General features: G+C 34.9%; 1 protein-coding gene across 1 annotated transcript; it reads left to right on the plus strand.

The window, feature by feature from the left end:
- Positions 1-3,739: 3,739 nt before the first annotated feature.
- On the plus strand, positions 3,740-16,422 carry LOC119192482 (plasmolipin-like). The gene is made up of 3 exons (XM_037446294.1): positions 3,740-4,094; positions 15,813-15,971; positions 16,266-16,422. The coding sequence occupies exons 1-3, from the start codon at positions 3,942-3,944 to the stop codon at positions 16,401-16,403; spliced, it is 450 nt and encodes a 149-aa protein (XP_037302191.1). The 5' UTR covers positions 3,740-3,941; the 3' UTR covers positions 16,404-16,422.
- The last annotated feature ends 387 nt before the right edge of the window (positions 16,423-16,809 follow it).

A 16,809-nucleotide genomic window follows, 5' to 3' on the forward strand; every position in this document is an offset into this window, starting at 1 on the left:
TATGAATAGGATGACACATGTCTCTTTGGGCTCTGGCGTAGCAGCTTAGATTTAATTCTTCATATGCTTAACTTATCTTAAAATTTATCAGTAACGTCATTAAAGATTGATGAGTGTTTTATATGATGATATGATGTTAAGTGGAGTTGACGAGAGAAAATTATCCCTCAACAGTCGACCTCGTTATACTGGCCCTAATTCAGGTTTTAAGCGGGAGGTGTTCTTACCACTAGGTAATTATTGTTAGTTTGATCTCGAGATTTATACTAATAAATCTCGAGATCAAGCCGTAATCGCCATAATAAAAACGAACCCATGCTACGCTACTGATATATTGTGTACTATCAATTCAATATCGGACAGATTAAGTGGGTATGTTTAAATATGAAAAAATAATGCATCTTCAAATTTCTTACATTTTAAGTTTATTTCAAGGAAAAAAATGACTTCCTCTTGTCTAAATGACAGTGCTTCTGGACCCAGTTCCACCCAGACTCACAGATGTAATTTTGTTTCTCGGCGCAGACGCATAAACCTGCTTAATTAGAAAAGGATTGCTAAGGTTAGGTAGGATTTTGGAAAACAGGGTAATAGACAACCCACCGATCATTTTGTTGCACCAGCCTTTAAATTTATAATCTAAATTATATTGACCGAGATCTATGTCAAAATATGAAATGTAAAACAACAAAATTATGTTTGTAAATGTAGGCGTATGCACGCTGTACACTGTTTCATAGTTGTTATAAATGTTTTAGTATTGTTTTTTTTCGTTAATTTTTAGTTATTGTTAAATACTTTTATGTGGATTTTCTCCGCATTTTTACGGTGATGTGCGTGTATTAGCTTATATAATTAATCAGACTTTGTATCCAAAAGACTTATTAAAAAATATATATTTAATAATAATATTATAAAAGATTCAATGGACAATTGATGACAAAAAATAAAGCCCGGAGTTTCTTTCTGCCTTTCGTCTTTGAGTAGTCATCGCTTAGGTAGTTAGTGTAAGGCTGGTTGGTAGGCTAGCTAGGTTAGGGCTTTTATTGTCCTTACCAGTGAGGATCGCGACGCGTTTCTCCCTTATTGTTTATTTAAAATTACATGTATACATCATTTTATTTCTTCTTTCCTGCCAGCTCGAGCTGGCTTCTTTGTTTACTAAGTATATTTTTCATTTATTTTATTTTCAATATAAATTGTTTTTGTTTATGTAAACTAATTTTATTAAGTAACAATTAAATATTCTCATGTACCTTGACTTGTCATAAGTGCAACTATGTTCGCCTATGTGACGAATAAAGCATTTTATTTATTTAAAAAAATTGACTTAAAAATATGTTTCTATCCAACAATTTAGTTACACGGAATTGTTATTCCAGAGTTATGAGCGACCTGTTGGTCGCTCATGTTAGGAACAAACAATATTATATGTTCATGTATCTTCCCTAACGTAGTATTTATCTCTCATAATCAGAATCTTAAAAAAAAAAAAAAGTAAATATAAAAAATCACCTAAATAGAACAAAATTCTTTAGGATCGTCTTTATTCTTTATTCAAGCAATTAAATAAAAAGTACAACTAATAAAACATAATATTTTATAATCAAATGAGATTAATATGTAAGAAGATAAGTATTATAAAATTAAGTAACCTCTTCCTGTTTATAAAATACTAGCTTTTGCTCGCGGTTCCGTCCGCGTTATAAAGTTTTTCGGGCTAAAGTTTTGCGTTATAAATGTCACGCTATATATTTTCCCGGGAGCCTATGTTCTTCCCAGGGTCTCAAACTGTCTCCATACCAAATTTTATCCTAATACGTTGGGTAGTTTTTGAGTTTAACACGTTCAGGCAGACAGATGCAGCGGGGACTTTGTTTTATAATATATTTTTGTAGAACTTTTTTAAAGGGAATAATCCCGTTATACATCATTGTTGCATAACTTTAAAAGTTTACGCAGCGCACGCATCAGAAGCTCTCAAAACTAATAAATTTTCCTCGTTTTTGCAACATGTTTCATTACTGCTCCGCTCCTATTCGTCATAGCGTGATGATATATAGCCTATAGCACTCCAGGAACAACACAAAAAGAAACAGGCTATCCAACACAAAAAGAATTTTTCAGTTCGAACCGATAGTACCTGAGATTAGCCATTACTGTTCCGCTCCTATTGAGTATAGCGTGATGATATATAGCCTATAGCACTTCACAAAGGGCTATCCAACACAAAATATTTTTTCAGTTCGAACCGGTAGTTCCTGAGATTAGCCATTACTGCTCCGCTCGTATTGGGTATAGCGTGATGATATATAGCCTATAGCAGTCCACGAACAAAGGGCTATCCAACACAAAAAGAATTTTTCAGTTTGAACCGGTAGTTCCTGAGATTAGCGCGTTCAAACAAACAAACAAACAAACTCTTCAGCTTTATATAATAGTATAGATTGTTGACCACATGGACGTAACTGCATCATACAACGGCCAGAAAGTTGGTATGCAAAGTTTACTGGAAGTGAAAGTCAGTTATAATACTGGCTTTATAATGGCGTGGCCCGGTATTAATTTCGTGGAACTCACCAAATTTAGTTCGTAGAGCAGCCGCAAATACTCAGGCATAATCGAAAATCTGTTTTACTGTAGGGGAATTCTCGGGTACACACTGCAACAATGATTTCGCAATTTATTAATTAATTTCCTACTTATTATTCGTCTTGCGAACTACTTTGGCAGTATTATAGAGCTTCAAAGTTTCATAAATATGTGAGCAGGGCTTATGGATTGTGCAATGGGAAGTGCTACGTTCAATTGACATTTAGATAGAAATTTCGGTAAAACTTGATGGAAGGAAAAGAGGATTTATATTTTCACCACACTAAACAAAACTGTTATAGCACGTTAACTTTTGGTAGTAAGTAAGCTGGTATATAAATTTGGGGTGAGCCCCTTAATACTGTAAATAAATTTCGGAAGATACACTGACGGTGTCCTTTTTATACTTTCAAGGTTAAACACAAATAAACGATTGTGCTGTTTCTATCTCATTTATTCTTAAGAACGCAAAATTTTTTAACATTTACTTATGGTTTGCAGAATCAGCGTCATGGTCTGCACCGCCGCTCTCACGTTTTTTTACCCTTACTGTGCAACTGTTTGTCGGTTCGTGTGTTTCCTCTATCTGATCACGTGGTGTTATAAACATTGAGGTAGCTAGTAGTAGGGATTTTGACTAAGGGGTAGGGAGAATGTAGCTGGAGCAACAACATGCTTTCCGATTTTGTACGTAATAAAAAAAGAAGCTCACAATGCGAGCTTCTCGTATAATTGCGATGGTTTTTCTAGGGTGAATATCGAACACCCTTGCCTCCCCCCACCTTGTTACGTCTAAACATGTGAAGTAGAATTTTTCTTAGATAAACCGGCATAATGCCGGCAGTCACGTGATCCATTGTCTCTTGTTAATGACTATAGTTTGTATTTCGAATGTAGAGCGTGATTTCGTCGTTTAACATAAAAACTGCTTATATTGGTTGCTTTCATTATTGCATACAGCGCAAAAGGTGAGTGTAAAATGTACTTACCTTGTTTAATTCTATTGAATTCACACATTACCCAAGGTCCCAATTGTCATAATATGCATCGGACTCTATGTTTGCTAAAATAATGTGGCCAGCATTCCGTCATCGCATTGAGAGCGCGTCATCAGTAGCTCTACTAGTTACTAGTCACTACCATTCTTGTTCCCCGCCAGCCCGCCACTCTGATTCGGTCCGCTTCGACAGTTGTGCGCTACGTTGAGTATACTACGCTCGCTGTTGTCGGACTGTGAATACGGACGGAATGTGTGCCGCGTCCATACGGTGCTGAAGTTTAGTGACAGTGTTCGTTTACTCACCTACGTATTTATTTTAAGTTTGCTGCCGATTCACATTTAGCAGAGAATGATGGCACCCGAGACAGTGGTGACTGTGGATCACAACAAACCTGCTCTCGTCTCCTCCCCTCCGCAACAAGGTGGTGGTGCGTTGGACTGGATCAAAATTAACATTGACTACTTTAAAACTCCACCTGGGTTATTGAAAATCATTCAATTAGTGAGTACCAAACTTTACTATATTAACAAGGTTTCATTCTTATTCTTCTAAACATATTATTATGTATATTATTCACTAATTAGTACAGGATATCTTAATCCGCTGACACCATCGTAGATAATAGTAGGTATAGGTAGAGGCGAGAAAATCATAATATCTAACAATAGCTACTGTTGTAGTTTTAGAACTTCATTTTGGTTGTACACTATAATTTCATTTACTTTAATTTCATTTAGTTCTTTAAAAGTTGTTTTTCGTCCAAGTTGTTTTTGATATTCGGGCGTTATACATAGATGTGAAAGGAAAATACTTACCTACAACCTACAATGTGAAAACTGAGTCTTGGTGGTACTAGAGTTATTGGGTAATTTGTCTTCTTAAATTACGAAAACGTGCAATACCTGTACATGTACATATGTTGTATGTACATCATTTATCGAGGCCACGCTGAGAATGCTTTTTTGTGTGTACGGAGGTTCGAATGTGGCTGCAAAGAGGCGACATTTGGCGTGTGCTTTAACTCCTGCCTACAAGCAGCTGTCGCTTGTTTCGTATGTGTATGCGCAGAATAGGTGGTTCAAACATAATGCAGCCACCATGCCCAGAAAACATGGCGAAGAACTAATTCATTTGAGATATTTTCTTGTTTTACTGGGTTATCAATTTCATTAAGGAAGCAGAGTCATTTTTTTCAAGTTGTGTACTACATAAATGTGTCTACGTTTATAAGGCAGCATCCATCTGTATATTTATATACATACTTATGTGTGTATTTACTAAATATGCATATTCAGGTTATTTCTGAATACATAAGTATAAATTGTAATTATTAATTAGGTATTATTATAATATGCAGTAATGTTATGTTACGCTGTGCTTATCAAGGCTACGCTTAGTTCTCATATTTGCTACATATTATTTTTATCGTATTACTCATATTTAATTTGACTAATTTAGATATCCTTAATTCGCCTACGCCTTACTTTTCATGTCTATGTTTCTGAGTCATACAACATTATTTTTACAATATTTGCTTTTGTATACTATAATATCGATATCCCTTTCATACAAATGTGCCTATATGTTATGTTAAAACTGAGGTTGGTATAGATTTTATAATTAGGTTTTACGTCCTCTTGAAATGAGATTTACTAAGCATAATCTTTAAATGTAACTTTTTACGTGCTTCGGCAGTACATATACTACTACGATACTACTAGCAAAATAGATAATATGTGGCGTTATTTTTATGAATTATCAAAGTTTTGTAACTAGATAGAGCTTCTTTTCATGAAATTTACGTACAGGGTACAGATATCTGAAACCTACGTGACTTTATGTCATTCATATTTTCCTAGTTCTTCATGCGTAATGTTTAGTAAATATTATTATTATTTACTTGCCTACAAGTTCTATTGAAAAAGTGTAGTGAAATATTATCATTATGGACCGGGTAATTAGAGCTTGTCTTCATTCTCAATTAGCCCGAATGACTTAACCTTATAATTACACTACACTCTTGCTCGTAACAGGCTGTTGTTGCGCATTGTTACAGATTACATACTTACATCTACATATTATTATGTTATATACCGTTATCCGCCACCTCAGTTTCAAATAATATATATTTTTTAAGATATTCTTGGAAGATAAACAGTTATTGACAATGTTTACTAATTGAAGATTGTATATTGTTTATTTTAAAAGCATAAAAATACCTATGTAGCAATTGTATACTCCAATTGAAAAAATAAAGTACTACTTTACATATTATTGCGTGTTTGAAACTAAAATATAAATTACATTATTTGAAGTGGTTTAACCTTTCAAAGGTTAACTAGGGCTAAAGTTAGACATAAATACATAGCTGTTACTGTGAGTGACCGATAAGTATCGTAACACAATCGATAATTTTAAACGCGCGTCGTGCACCACTGTGGTCATGGGTGGAGTACCTACCTCTGCATCATAACATGAAAGCTAAGTAAATTATGTAGTTGTTCTCAAGTGAATGTGAAAAGATATTATATTAAATCAATAAGTAATACTTTCTTGGCTTTTTTGTAATGTATTGCAGTTGTGAACTTGAAAACAACCACGTAGTAGATTTGTAACTGATTCATTTATAATGTTTCCATAATGGCTAAAAATATCTGTGAATAAACAATATACCTGACTGTTGTGATGACTTATTGCGCCTTTGTATGGTGTAATAACTTGCAGAATTAATTGTTGACTAAGAAGGCAGATCGACGTCCTTTTTCATAGTATATTATTTTAGGAAAGAGTTTCACTTTCTATACTAGCAAAAACTTGGTAGAGAAGTAAGCTTTCAATGTCAAATATTTGGGCCACTATGGCGGGTTTTACACCTTGTGTACGACGCTCTCTATCCGGGCGGATATAAGTATCCTACCATCAGTTTGTGAAGGTGTTTGGATGTATGTTAGAAGTGAACACAGAAATCGCTGAACTGATTGTGGTGAAATTTGGTACACAGACATTCTTTTTTGTCGCGGAGAGAAACTTATCCTTAACGTTCATTCATGCGTTCGTTCATGGTACCTACATCAAGTGGTACGGATTATTAGTAGCGCCAGATGAAGTAGGGAGTGCAGCTGGCCCTCCTGGGTGCAACTCAGGTATATACTTACAGAAGTAATATAATCTTAGGATTCAACACAAATACATACAGATGTATTTGTGTTGAATCACTGAGATTACGTTTATCAAATTTATGCTTTATCTCCTTTGCCTTACCGACAAGCTGGTGAAGTCCATGGTTATATAACATTTGTTTTACGACGACTAGAGGATATAGCGATCAGAGCAGAGGAGATAACGCAATATACACCGTACACCGACGTACTAATTAAAACCCAGTAGTGGAGACACATAAGGGCCAGACTGTTGCACTAAGATAGCTGCACGCTAGCACCTATCCATGCTATATGACGCCTTGCAGCCCGTCTCTGTGGAAACTAAAAAGAGGGCTACAGTTATCCTACTTCGATGCACGCTCTTGGCATATAAGTTACCACTAGTCCAACCTCCCGCACTGACGTCCATCTTAGGGTCAAGATAGACTCTGTCTTGGATTCATATAATTTACCTACGCGATTTTTACGAAAGTCGACGACGGAAAAGTATAGAGTGGAATTTTATTACGGGAAAGGCTTTTCATGTGGGCGGAATCGCGATTAGTATGTACTTATGAATATATTTTAAGATATTTATTAGTAAGGTTGATATAGGAACCTGCGTTTTAGTAAGTAGGATAAGATAATGATAATTATTTACCAATTACAAATCTAAAACAGTTTCATCACTTTCGCAGGGTGTAGATTAGCAAGAAAATTGCAAAAGTTATCTTCAGCAAGGGATTTTTACCGTGTAAACAGCTACGACAAGCTGACTTCTGCCAACTTTGAAGCTTAGAGGACTTGTAGCGAGTTTGCTTGGGAATAGAATAATCGAAATATTGCTTCTGGAGTTAAAGCAACTGAAAGTTAGTTGGTAGTCTTAAACTTCTTTTTAAATGTGACAAACAAAAAGTGTAGAAATATATTTGATATTTTATTAAGTATCTTAATTGCATTGCAGTATGCATACTTATAAAATACAAACACATGAATTACGAATATATTTGTCAAAATCTTTAAACGAGGAAAAACCTTGTATGAAATATAAAATTAGCATATTAGCATCGTAGTTATGTTAATCATGTTTTAATATTTCCATTGTAAGTGGGGGCATTACAATGGCGCTGATATTTTGATAACGTTCCTTAGATTTCCGCAATCAGTGTAACGTTATGACTTTTCAGTTGATGGATTTGAAATAATATCAATTCTAATAAACAGCATGACTTATACACCTAAATTATTGTATGTTTACTTTTTTTTTCTTTTTTTATTAAAACGTAATTTATATCATGCAATATTCCGGCTTGCAAACAAATTGGTTTTATTTCCTACCTTAAGTATATTTTAAACATGAAAGCGTTTTCTGTATACATCGAGCACATACGAACATAGAACCAAATTTGTAAAGTCAATGTTTTGCATTCGTAGTTTTCATTTGAGAACGACATCGGGTGAAAGTTGGCATCAAAATGAAAGTAGTATCTACTGTCAACATGTGGTTCGGGCTGTGGCCAGCGATGGTGGCGGCGTGCGTCGATGCGCCACGTCTTCGACGATATACCGGTTGTGGGCCGCGGCCGGTGTGACATCTTGTCAGTTTCACATGAATTTACTTAGACATAAGTAATATACTATACCGTTCACTCAGTCCAAAGTATTGATGAACGTCTAATACTATTAGTATTCAGTATATTAGTTTGTATTTGATGATTTTTACTAATGGAACTTTAACAATTTAATATAATAAAATTTCATTGCGAATAAACTTACGTAGGTACTACTGCCCACTATAATATTCATAAAAATAAAGTGTTGTTAATACTGTTTTCAGAATGTCGTAAAATACTTCGACGGTAGCTTACTTAAACTGTGTATAGAATTTGTTAAAATAGGGCAAGTCAGCTTGTATAAGTTAAGAGTTACGCTGGAGACAGGCATGTCGCAAGCACTGTGCTGAACAATAAGCAAACAGGAGGTTTTAGTTAGAGCCCAATAGCATTTTCTTGACAATACTTGTGTTGGCAAACTAAGCCTATTCTTGTAAGTCTGGTATCTATATATAATAAATACCATTGTGTATAGTTTCGCCTTTAAATACGAATGTTAAAGGCGTCCAGTGATTTATTTACATTCAGAACCGCGGCGTTGTAGTTGTTCAGCTAGGCGGAATTATTTATGACAAATAATATACAGTTGAACACTACATGCTTACATTACAGCCACTTTCAAATAAACCGACTCAAATTGACACTTCGTTACACTTTTTTTTTACAAACGTCTTCAAGACTTCTAACATCGCGTTGTTCCTTCTGTACAATCTAAAAACTATTGTAATTAAAATACGTAGAATTTTTATGCTCTAGAATCTGAAATGTCTCCTCTGAGGATTGAATCCAACAGCTTCAGATTAAACACATTTCTTCGATTGTATTTATATTATTTTGAGTAGTCAAAATTGGTGTGTAAACAATATCTACATTTATTTTTATTTTTTAGTTGGTACCCACTTCATACTTTGCTTCCAAAGTTCGGACATAATATAATAATATTTGTAAAAGTTGAATGAAAATTAGCCGGCTTCTTTAGTGGCCTTTAAATCGCATTTATTGCAATTTATATTTAAAACGAACACAGTAGGTATAATGGGTTATTTCTGGCGGTCGCTCATCTCTTGTTTTCCTAGTTAAACGTCGTCCCAGCGGTGAGAGAATCGGGTCATAGAGATACATATTAGACAACTGAAAACATTCGTGATCAAATAAGATTACTGGGTTTTGATATTAGAATATCTTCATACCTATTAATTTGATGACGTACCAACGACATCCCTAAAATTATCTTTTATGTGTGGTAACGAGAGTCATTGAATTATACAAACCTACGTCTTATTACATATCATTATAAATATTTGGTCATATTCTAATTACAGTTTGTGACCTTTGCCTTTAACTTCCAACTCTTCAGTACTAATTTTATTGAGTTACTTATGTTCGCTGGCCTCTGTTCAGTTGCGTTGGCTCCTCTTAATTATATCAAAGCTTCAAGTCATTCATATAACGTATAGGACTCTACGTATAATGCGGTCATTGAGTTTCATTCACACGGTGAGCATTGCAGTCTCCTGTGAATGTAAGCATTGGCATCATTGTTTTCTTTATTAAATGTGTCTTATTACCTACCCAAGACGGTTGATGATGAAATCTTGCTTCTTGACATTATTTTTAGACGTTATTAAATTTTTTGCTATTCAATGTACATACTTAGTTGCTGTAGGAAATATTTTTATATCGGTGTCATTGAATAGTCACGTTCGTTATTTATGGATTTCAATTATTATTCAGGCGTGAAAAGTTTATCGGATCCTACTGCGTCAACTTGTTCTTTTTCGGCGTATTGTGTGGTGGTTTGTTTGTAAACAACATTTAGTTATGACAGATTCTCACTGCGACTTGTTTTGCGCTTGCGAAATCGAGGTCAATGAAATTGAAAAATTTACTTTCGAACGCCTATTTTCTTCGTGATACACGTACATCAAGGTCAATTAACGGTGCTCGTTGAACGATTTGCCTAACCTATGAAGTATTCCGGCGGCGAGGAATATACTCGACACTAATATATTTTACCAAAGCGCCGCGTCGGATGGTTTAACCACTTAATGGCCCAGTAAACATCCAGAATGCCATGCATACGAAGATATACGATTGAGTCAGTAGGTAGAAACTTTGCTTTAATCGAACTCAAGCTGGATATGGTGATTGCGTCATTCTTGTGTGCGTGAGCTAATACCCACAATATAATAATTCGCTCATAGCGTCAAATTGGCGACGAGTTGTACCTACATTTTCGTATTGTTACTAATATAATATACTTTATCATGGTCAAAGTAATATAACGAGCATTGTAAAGAAACGTGTACAATTTGTAAGATCTAAAATATATTTTTAGAGACAATGACGAGACTCTTTTTCTGGTCAAATGACGTTCAATTGTTTGATACCAGTCGTCTGTATTATCTACAGTTTCGAAGAATACGTTTTAATTAACAAGGTTAGAAATCATCTAACTGATGATGTTATCTTGTGGATTTGTCCTTTCTGACGAATATTAATAATGTTTTATAGATGGTTTTATATATGTGTAAAGTAGGTATTATGTAAAATAAAAAAAAATACGTTTCTTTTGCTCATCAAAGCAGATGACCAAAATGTTCTGCATTTGTATTTCGGGATGGGAAACTTTTTTCTGTTTTTTTCACATAATTAACATGGAACTGGACTTCCCTAAAAAGATTTGGAGTTAGCGACTTAATCAAATATGTTCTGAAAAAGTTGCGCGACCCTACAAAGGCGTAAGATAAGTAAGAGTGGCAGGTGGAAAATAAGAAATATATTATAGAGTAAGTAATAAACTAATCGTTGTGTGCTATAAATTATAATATAACTTGTAATCTATCCAATAATTAATATTAGAACATTACTTTGGGATGCTGAAATAACTGACCGTTTTTATACGACAGAGAAGAAAGAGTAGTTAAGTGTGTCATCGGATGGTAACTAATCACTGCTGCCATATAAATGTTCACATCATATTTTACTTCATCTCACTGGTTTATTTACACGTTATTAATTTTAGTTTCGGATGGTCCAACTAATTTCATGGGACTTGTACATTTAGAAAGTTAAATTTATAAGAAAATAGTTCAGAATATAACAAGAATACAATACAATAGAAACGTTCCTGCGGGATAGGTAGATAGGTTGGCCTCCCCGCAGCATGCCCGCTATAAACTAGCGAGGTCAATTTAAAATAGTCACTATTAAAACTTCCTATATAACTGTGACTTTCACGTGAATTTTAATGTAAAGAAACGTGTATTATCAGTATCTAATAGATATGATCTAACGTTTATAGTTGAGCATCGATAGAATCTGTTCTTTTATTTAACCCTCGGTGCTAAACGAAGGTTTTATATGTTATTTGGCGATCAGTATAGTAATCGGTATTTGTTTTAAAAGTGTGCCTAAAAACGTATTTTGGTCTAATAAATGAATGAAAATACGATTTGAATTTTGTGTTTTTTACTTTTAGGTTTAACCTAATCAACTTGTTTTAAAAAACTGTATCTTTTGAATATGTTTAGCCTATTATGTAATAAATATTTTCAGCTGTTTTTTTTTATATGGTGCGCCAAAGTGACCCCATTGCATCTGATCGTAACTGTAAGACTGGGGAGTAGACTGGGGTCCAGATGGCGAGAGATGGTTATCTTTCTCCGGTCGATACAATTATACCAACCTGTTTGAAAACCGACACACCTTTCTTGGTTTCTTAATATTTGGATATTAATTTTACTCTTACTCACCTGATGGATTTGTTTAGGATATTGCAATAGTATCGTTTACTAAGTATTTACTAATACTGTGATCGCCCGCAGGTTACAGTGTTACAGTGTTTATAGATGGAGCCAACGATCTGATCAAATAAAGCCCTTCGTTTCTTTAAACTTAGATTTAGCAGGTATAGGTTCGTAGATCTTGACGTGTCGTCACAATATAAGTTACTTACAATTTCACAATTATAATTTTTATTAATCTTATAACAAAAAAACAATTATAAACTGAAAGATTATTCGTAAAACTCCACAAATAATACGTCTTTAATAATAAATCAACCTCTAGTTAGATTATTATATATTGAACATTAGGCATATCGGAAAACATTACTCCGACATCCCAGGATCAAAGATAATTATTTAGCAGTAATTACATACTTAGTACTGGAACGAAATATTATTTTTCTTTAAAGTAGATATTGTTCCTATTTGTATAGAGGTTTTACATTTTTACTTGTGTCCTAATACTTTTATTTTCATTAATATAAAAATACGAGCGCCCTTGTGCGGAAGTATGGCCAGTGAACCGAGTAGATCCCGTGGCAGACAGTTCGTTTAGGCCGGTTACCGGCACCGTTGTCGGTTGCCGCACGCACCCATTGACCCGAATATTATGTTGCTTGGTTGCATTTTCACTTCGCAATCAGCGTGCTTTTGAACAAGGAAAAATAATTAACTTCTATATTTTGATGTTATGTATACGTATCACGTATTGTGTGCTTCGATTCATCATGATGTGTAGTGTTTGTATTATGCGGTTCTAGTAAGGTCTATGTAGTGGCTCGACCGATCGATGAAGCCGTGAATTAATTAAGTGGCACTGTCGATGTTTATTTCAAGGGCAATCGCGCATTGTATTATATTATAAACACCTACATGCCATCGGAAATGAAACATAGTTATGCGAACACAAATTAAGCAGGCGTGCCTTTGGATTTGGCTGAGTTAATTGTTTCATTTGTATATAACAAAATATAGTTAATATTAAATTAAAGTTCAATTTCTTTCATTACTCCGTTCATTTATGTTGTTGACATTATGATGATAGCTTTTATCTCATAAAAGTATATTATTCGTATTTTCCTCTTGTTTATATGAATTGGTCTCTACCTACATACTAAATAGCTTGCCATAGAGACATTGTGATGACGTTATCTTAAAACTGGTTTCCGTTAATTACGAATATGGACTGTTGTGTTCGAGCTCGTCTTTTTCATACAAGTCTTATAAGTGTTATGACACGAATCTCAAACATTGGTTAGCACAGGTATATAGGGCCTAGGTGCAAATGCTATCTATCGTCCATACGGAAATCCGGCCACGTCTAGTTATTTAGAGCGAGACTGCAACGTGTAAGTGTGTCTATGGTTTGTGAAGTGTGAACCCATTGATAGAACTCAGAATGGCGGTCGCGTCCCGCGCGTTGTACACGCACGGTGATAGTTCCGACGCAAAGCGACGCACTTTCTCCACGTTATGTGCAACACTGCACGTGCCGGGTGTCACACTTTTTTGGCCTCATTTAACCTTTACCAACTGATTTGTCTTGATTATGCATAATCTCTTATTAGAATTCCTACTAAAACATTGTAGGGCAATGGACTGTCGGTTCGCTTTTGTCTTTGGAAATAGCTATTGTAGTGGTAGTATGTTTTTTTTAAAGATATATTCATTAAAGTATTGGTTGGAATTTCTACAAATGACACCTGCTAGCGTGGTTGCGACAGCGAGTTTGCGCGCGATATTAAACCGGTTCCGACGTCGAGCGTTGGCTGAGGCTGGCTGAGGTCGCGGTGCGGCGCGGCGGTGCGCGGCGCTGGATGCTCGGTGCTCGGCGCTCGCCGCGCCTAGCGGCTAGCGGACGTTAATGGTTCTCATTTACCCAACACCGTTGTCCTAGTGGTATCGGCACCGCTACTTTACTTACCACATACATTACTACGAAGTATTGTATACACAATATAGTTTAAAACAATCTCTGTGTACCGATTTTATATTAGTAACAGTTTTTTTGTTTCCAGTAATACTGGCATAATTACTATGAAAACAATGGCTATGTTGGGAACATACAAAATGTCCATTGGTACCAAAAAAAAGAAAATTGATAATTTGAAATTTTAGGCTATGTTAAATATCAATAGGAATAAGTACTCATATATACTCATATTTTAATTGGGAAAAGAAAAATAAAATATCCCTCATTTTTGTTTATACCTAGTGCCTTTACTATTTAAGTATTGGATTAACATCCACAATATGAAAATGCAGTCTCATTCTCGCAAAATCTTGGCTTTGTTTCGCGTATAAATTGTAGATAAAACGAGTTTAAAAAAAATATCCAACCACTCTGGGCATTATTGACGCCTCATGGTTTTGATGCTGCAAGCGTCTCTATCGTTCTCTTTATGAAGGCTGTCGCAGTTCTAAAATAATATTTACAAGAGTGATTTTGTGGCAAAAGAGGAAAATCCGCCACCAAAACTCGTGTCGAAGCCAACCTAACTCACTAGTGCGGTAACAGTTCTATAAATTTAGACCTTTTTTAAATTATAGACTTACTACTGTAAGCCTAAATGACTGTCTCTATTAAGGTTGTACCGTTGCTGTCAATTCATGTTGAAGACATATGGCGACGATAGCCTAGCTGGGTGTAGAATGGACTGCCGAGATGAAAGTCCGTAGATTCAAATCCCAAGGGCATACACCTTTGACAAGCTGTATACCTTGTGAATTATCGCTTGATTTAACGGTGAAGGGAAACATCGTGAGGACACCTGCATACTTGAGAAGTTCTCTAAAGGGATTTCCGGGATGTGTGAAGTCTAACAATCCGCATTAGGCTAGCGTGGTGGACTAAGGCTTAATTCCTCTCTGTTATAGAGGCCCTTGCTCAGCAATGGGACGGTATATACATTATACATATAGGGCTGATATCATTATTATTATCATAATGTTGAAGAATTAATGGTCATAATTTAATATCAAAGCATAATTATGTAGGTACTTGCTTTTTTTATTATATAATATTAACGTTTCCCACCCAATATACGAGTAATGGTTGTGCCAAACATTGCATTACACTTGTTTTTATCAAAGCGGAATAACGACTGTTTATCGAATAATATTGTTTTGTTATATACATACCAAATACAATACACATATGTGTCTATAATGTAGCGTACATTAGCACGTTTGTGAATCAGTCTTCGCTTTAATGAATTTGTTACATAGTTGTGTAAACGAATCATTTTTGCAATTATCTATTATGTATTATATAAGCGAGTCTTAGAGCTCACTAAGGTGCATGTAAATATTTTAAACAAATTGGATTAACGTACATAATATCGTAAACACGAAATTGTAACTATGTTGCGCATTGTAGGTACATTTTGTAATCCATCCTATCAAAATACTGAGAATAATACTGGAAGCAGGTGGACAAGTATTAGGTATAATCAATCTATTTGACTCATGACTGAGAGTGAGTCATTTTTATCTGGTATCGTGGAGTCCTTATCTTTTCAATGTCATGTATTTTTGGTGTATTCGTCCCTTTGTGTCAGCGGACTATCATAATATTAAGCGCTACATTTTTTAAGTTTCCTCCTACATATTTTATACGTAGGCAGTTAAGTATAGTATATGTGATGATTGTTTTAAAGATGTTCTTTATCTTTCCAGGTATTAGGTATACTATGTATGGCTTTGGGATCGCCGTGGTATTCGACATGGTTCGTGTTTGTAGCCGTCACGAGTTTCATCACCACCCTCATGTGGAGTTTCGTTTACTTCTTAAGTATTAAAGAAGCACTAAAACTACCCATTAATTGGGTGCTATCTGTAAGTATTACATTCTATTAAACAAAGATAAGTTATATCTTAATATTTTAATAGTATATCTTAATATTTTAAGACATTTTTAAACATAATTGAAGGGTTTTGATCATTATGAAATCGTAAATAAAGTACTTACAGAGGACGAAATTATCTGTTTCTGCTTTCATTGTGGCATGATTTGCTCTGTTGTTTTCCATTTAGTATATTAACTAAACATCGATTTTTGCGTTTGATTACATATTAATGTAGACTATACTTATGTAAAAAGTTAAAATAATTTAATTTCGCTTGTTGCAGGAACTGATTAGTAACGCGCTGCAGTGTTTCATGTATCTGTTGGCATTTATTGTAATGTTCATAGCAACGGCAACTTATTACGGTTCATACCATGCAAGCAATGTGGCTGCTGCTGTAAGTATTCATATCAAATCCTAGCTACCATTTTGAAAGCAACAAGAAGCGGAATTTTATAGATTGTCAAAAATTCAATGTTTTTTCCTTCTAAATTTACTTACTTCTAAGTTACGTATAATTAACTCTTCTCTGTGACAAATTATTATTCGTATTTATATTTCTATAACATATGGTACGAGGTTATCCCTCCCTTTCTACCCCTTCCTTATTCCTTCCCCTTCCCTCCCCTTTGGCCCTGCGGTCGTTAAGCCGGGAGGAACCAGTATACCGTTCGCAGGTTCCTCCCGGTGTTGACTGCAGGATCAGCAAAAAAATAAAAACATATGGCACGAATGTAGACTGTACTTTTAGTGATCATTATATTAAGGAATATTTTGCTTGTCCAGCAAATATGTTCAACCTCTTAAATAGTTACAATGTTATTTTT

Source organism: Manduca sexta, unplaced genomic scaffold (assembly GCF_014839805.1).
Source record: "Manduca sexta isolate Smith_Timp_Sample1 unplaced genomic scaffold, JHU_Msex_v1.0 HiC_scaffold_2825, whole genome shotgun sequence".
Taxonomy (NCBI): Eukaryota; Metazoa; Arthropoda; class Insecta; order Lepidoptera; family Sphingidae; genus Manduca; species Manduca sexta.

What these genes read in the sequence shown, in the direction of transcription:
- LOC119192482 (XM_037446294.1), top strand. Translation starts at nt 3,942, where the DNA reads ATGATGGCACCCGAGACAGTGGTGACTGTGGATCACAACAAACCTGCT. An exon ending in TATTGAAAATCATTCAATTA is followed by an intron (nt 4,095 to 15,812) that starts GTGAGTACCAAA and finishes TTATCTTTCCAG; the next exon opens with GTATTAGGTATACTATGTAT. An exon ending in CCATTAATTGGGTGCTATCT is followed by an intron (nt 15,972 to 16,265) that starts GTAAGTATTACA and finishes CGCTTGTTGCAG; the next exon opens with GAACTGATTAGTAACGCGCT.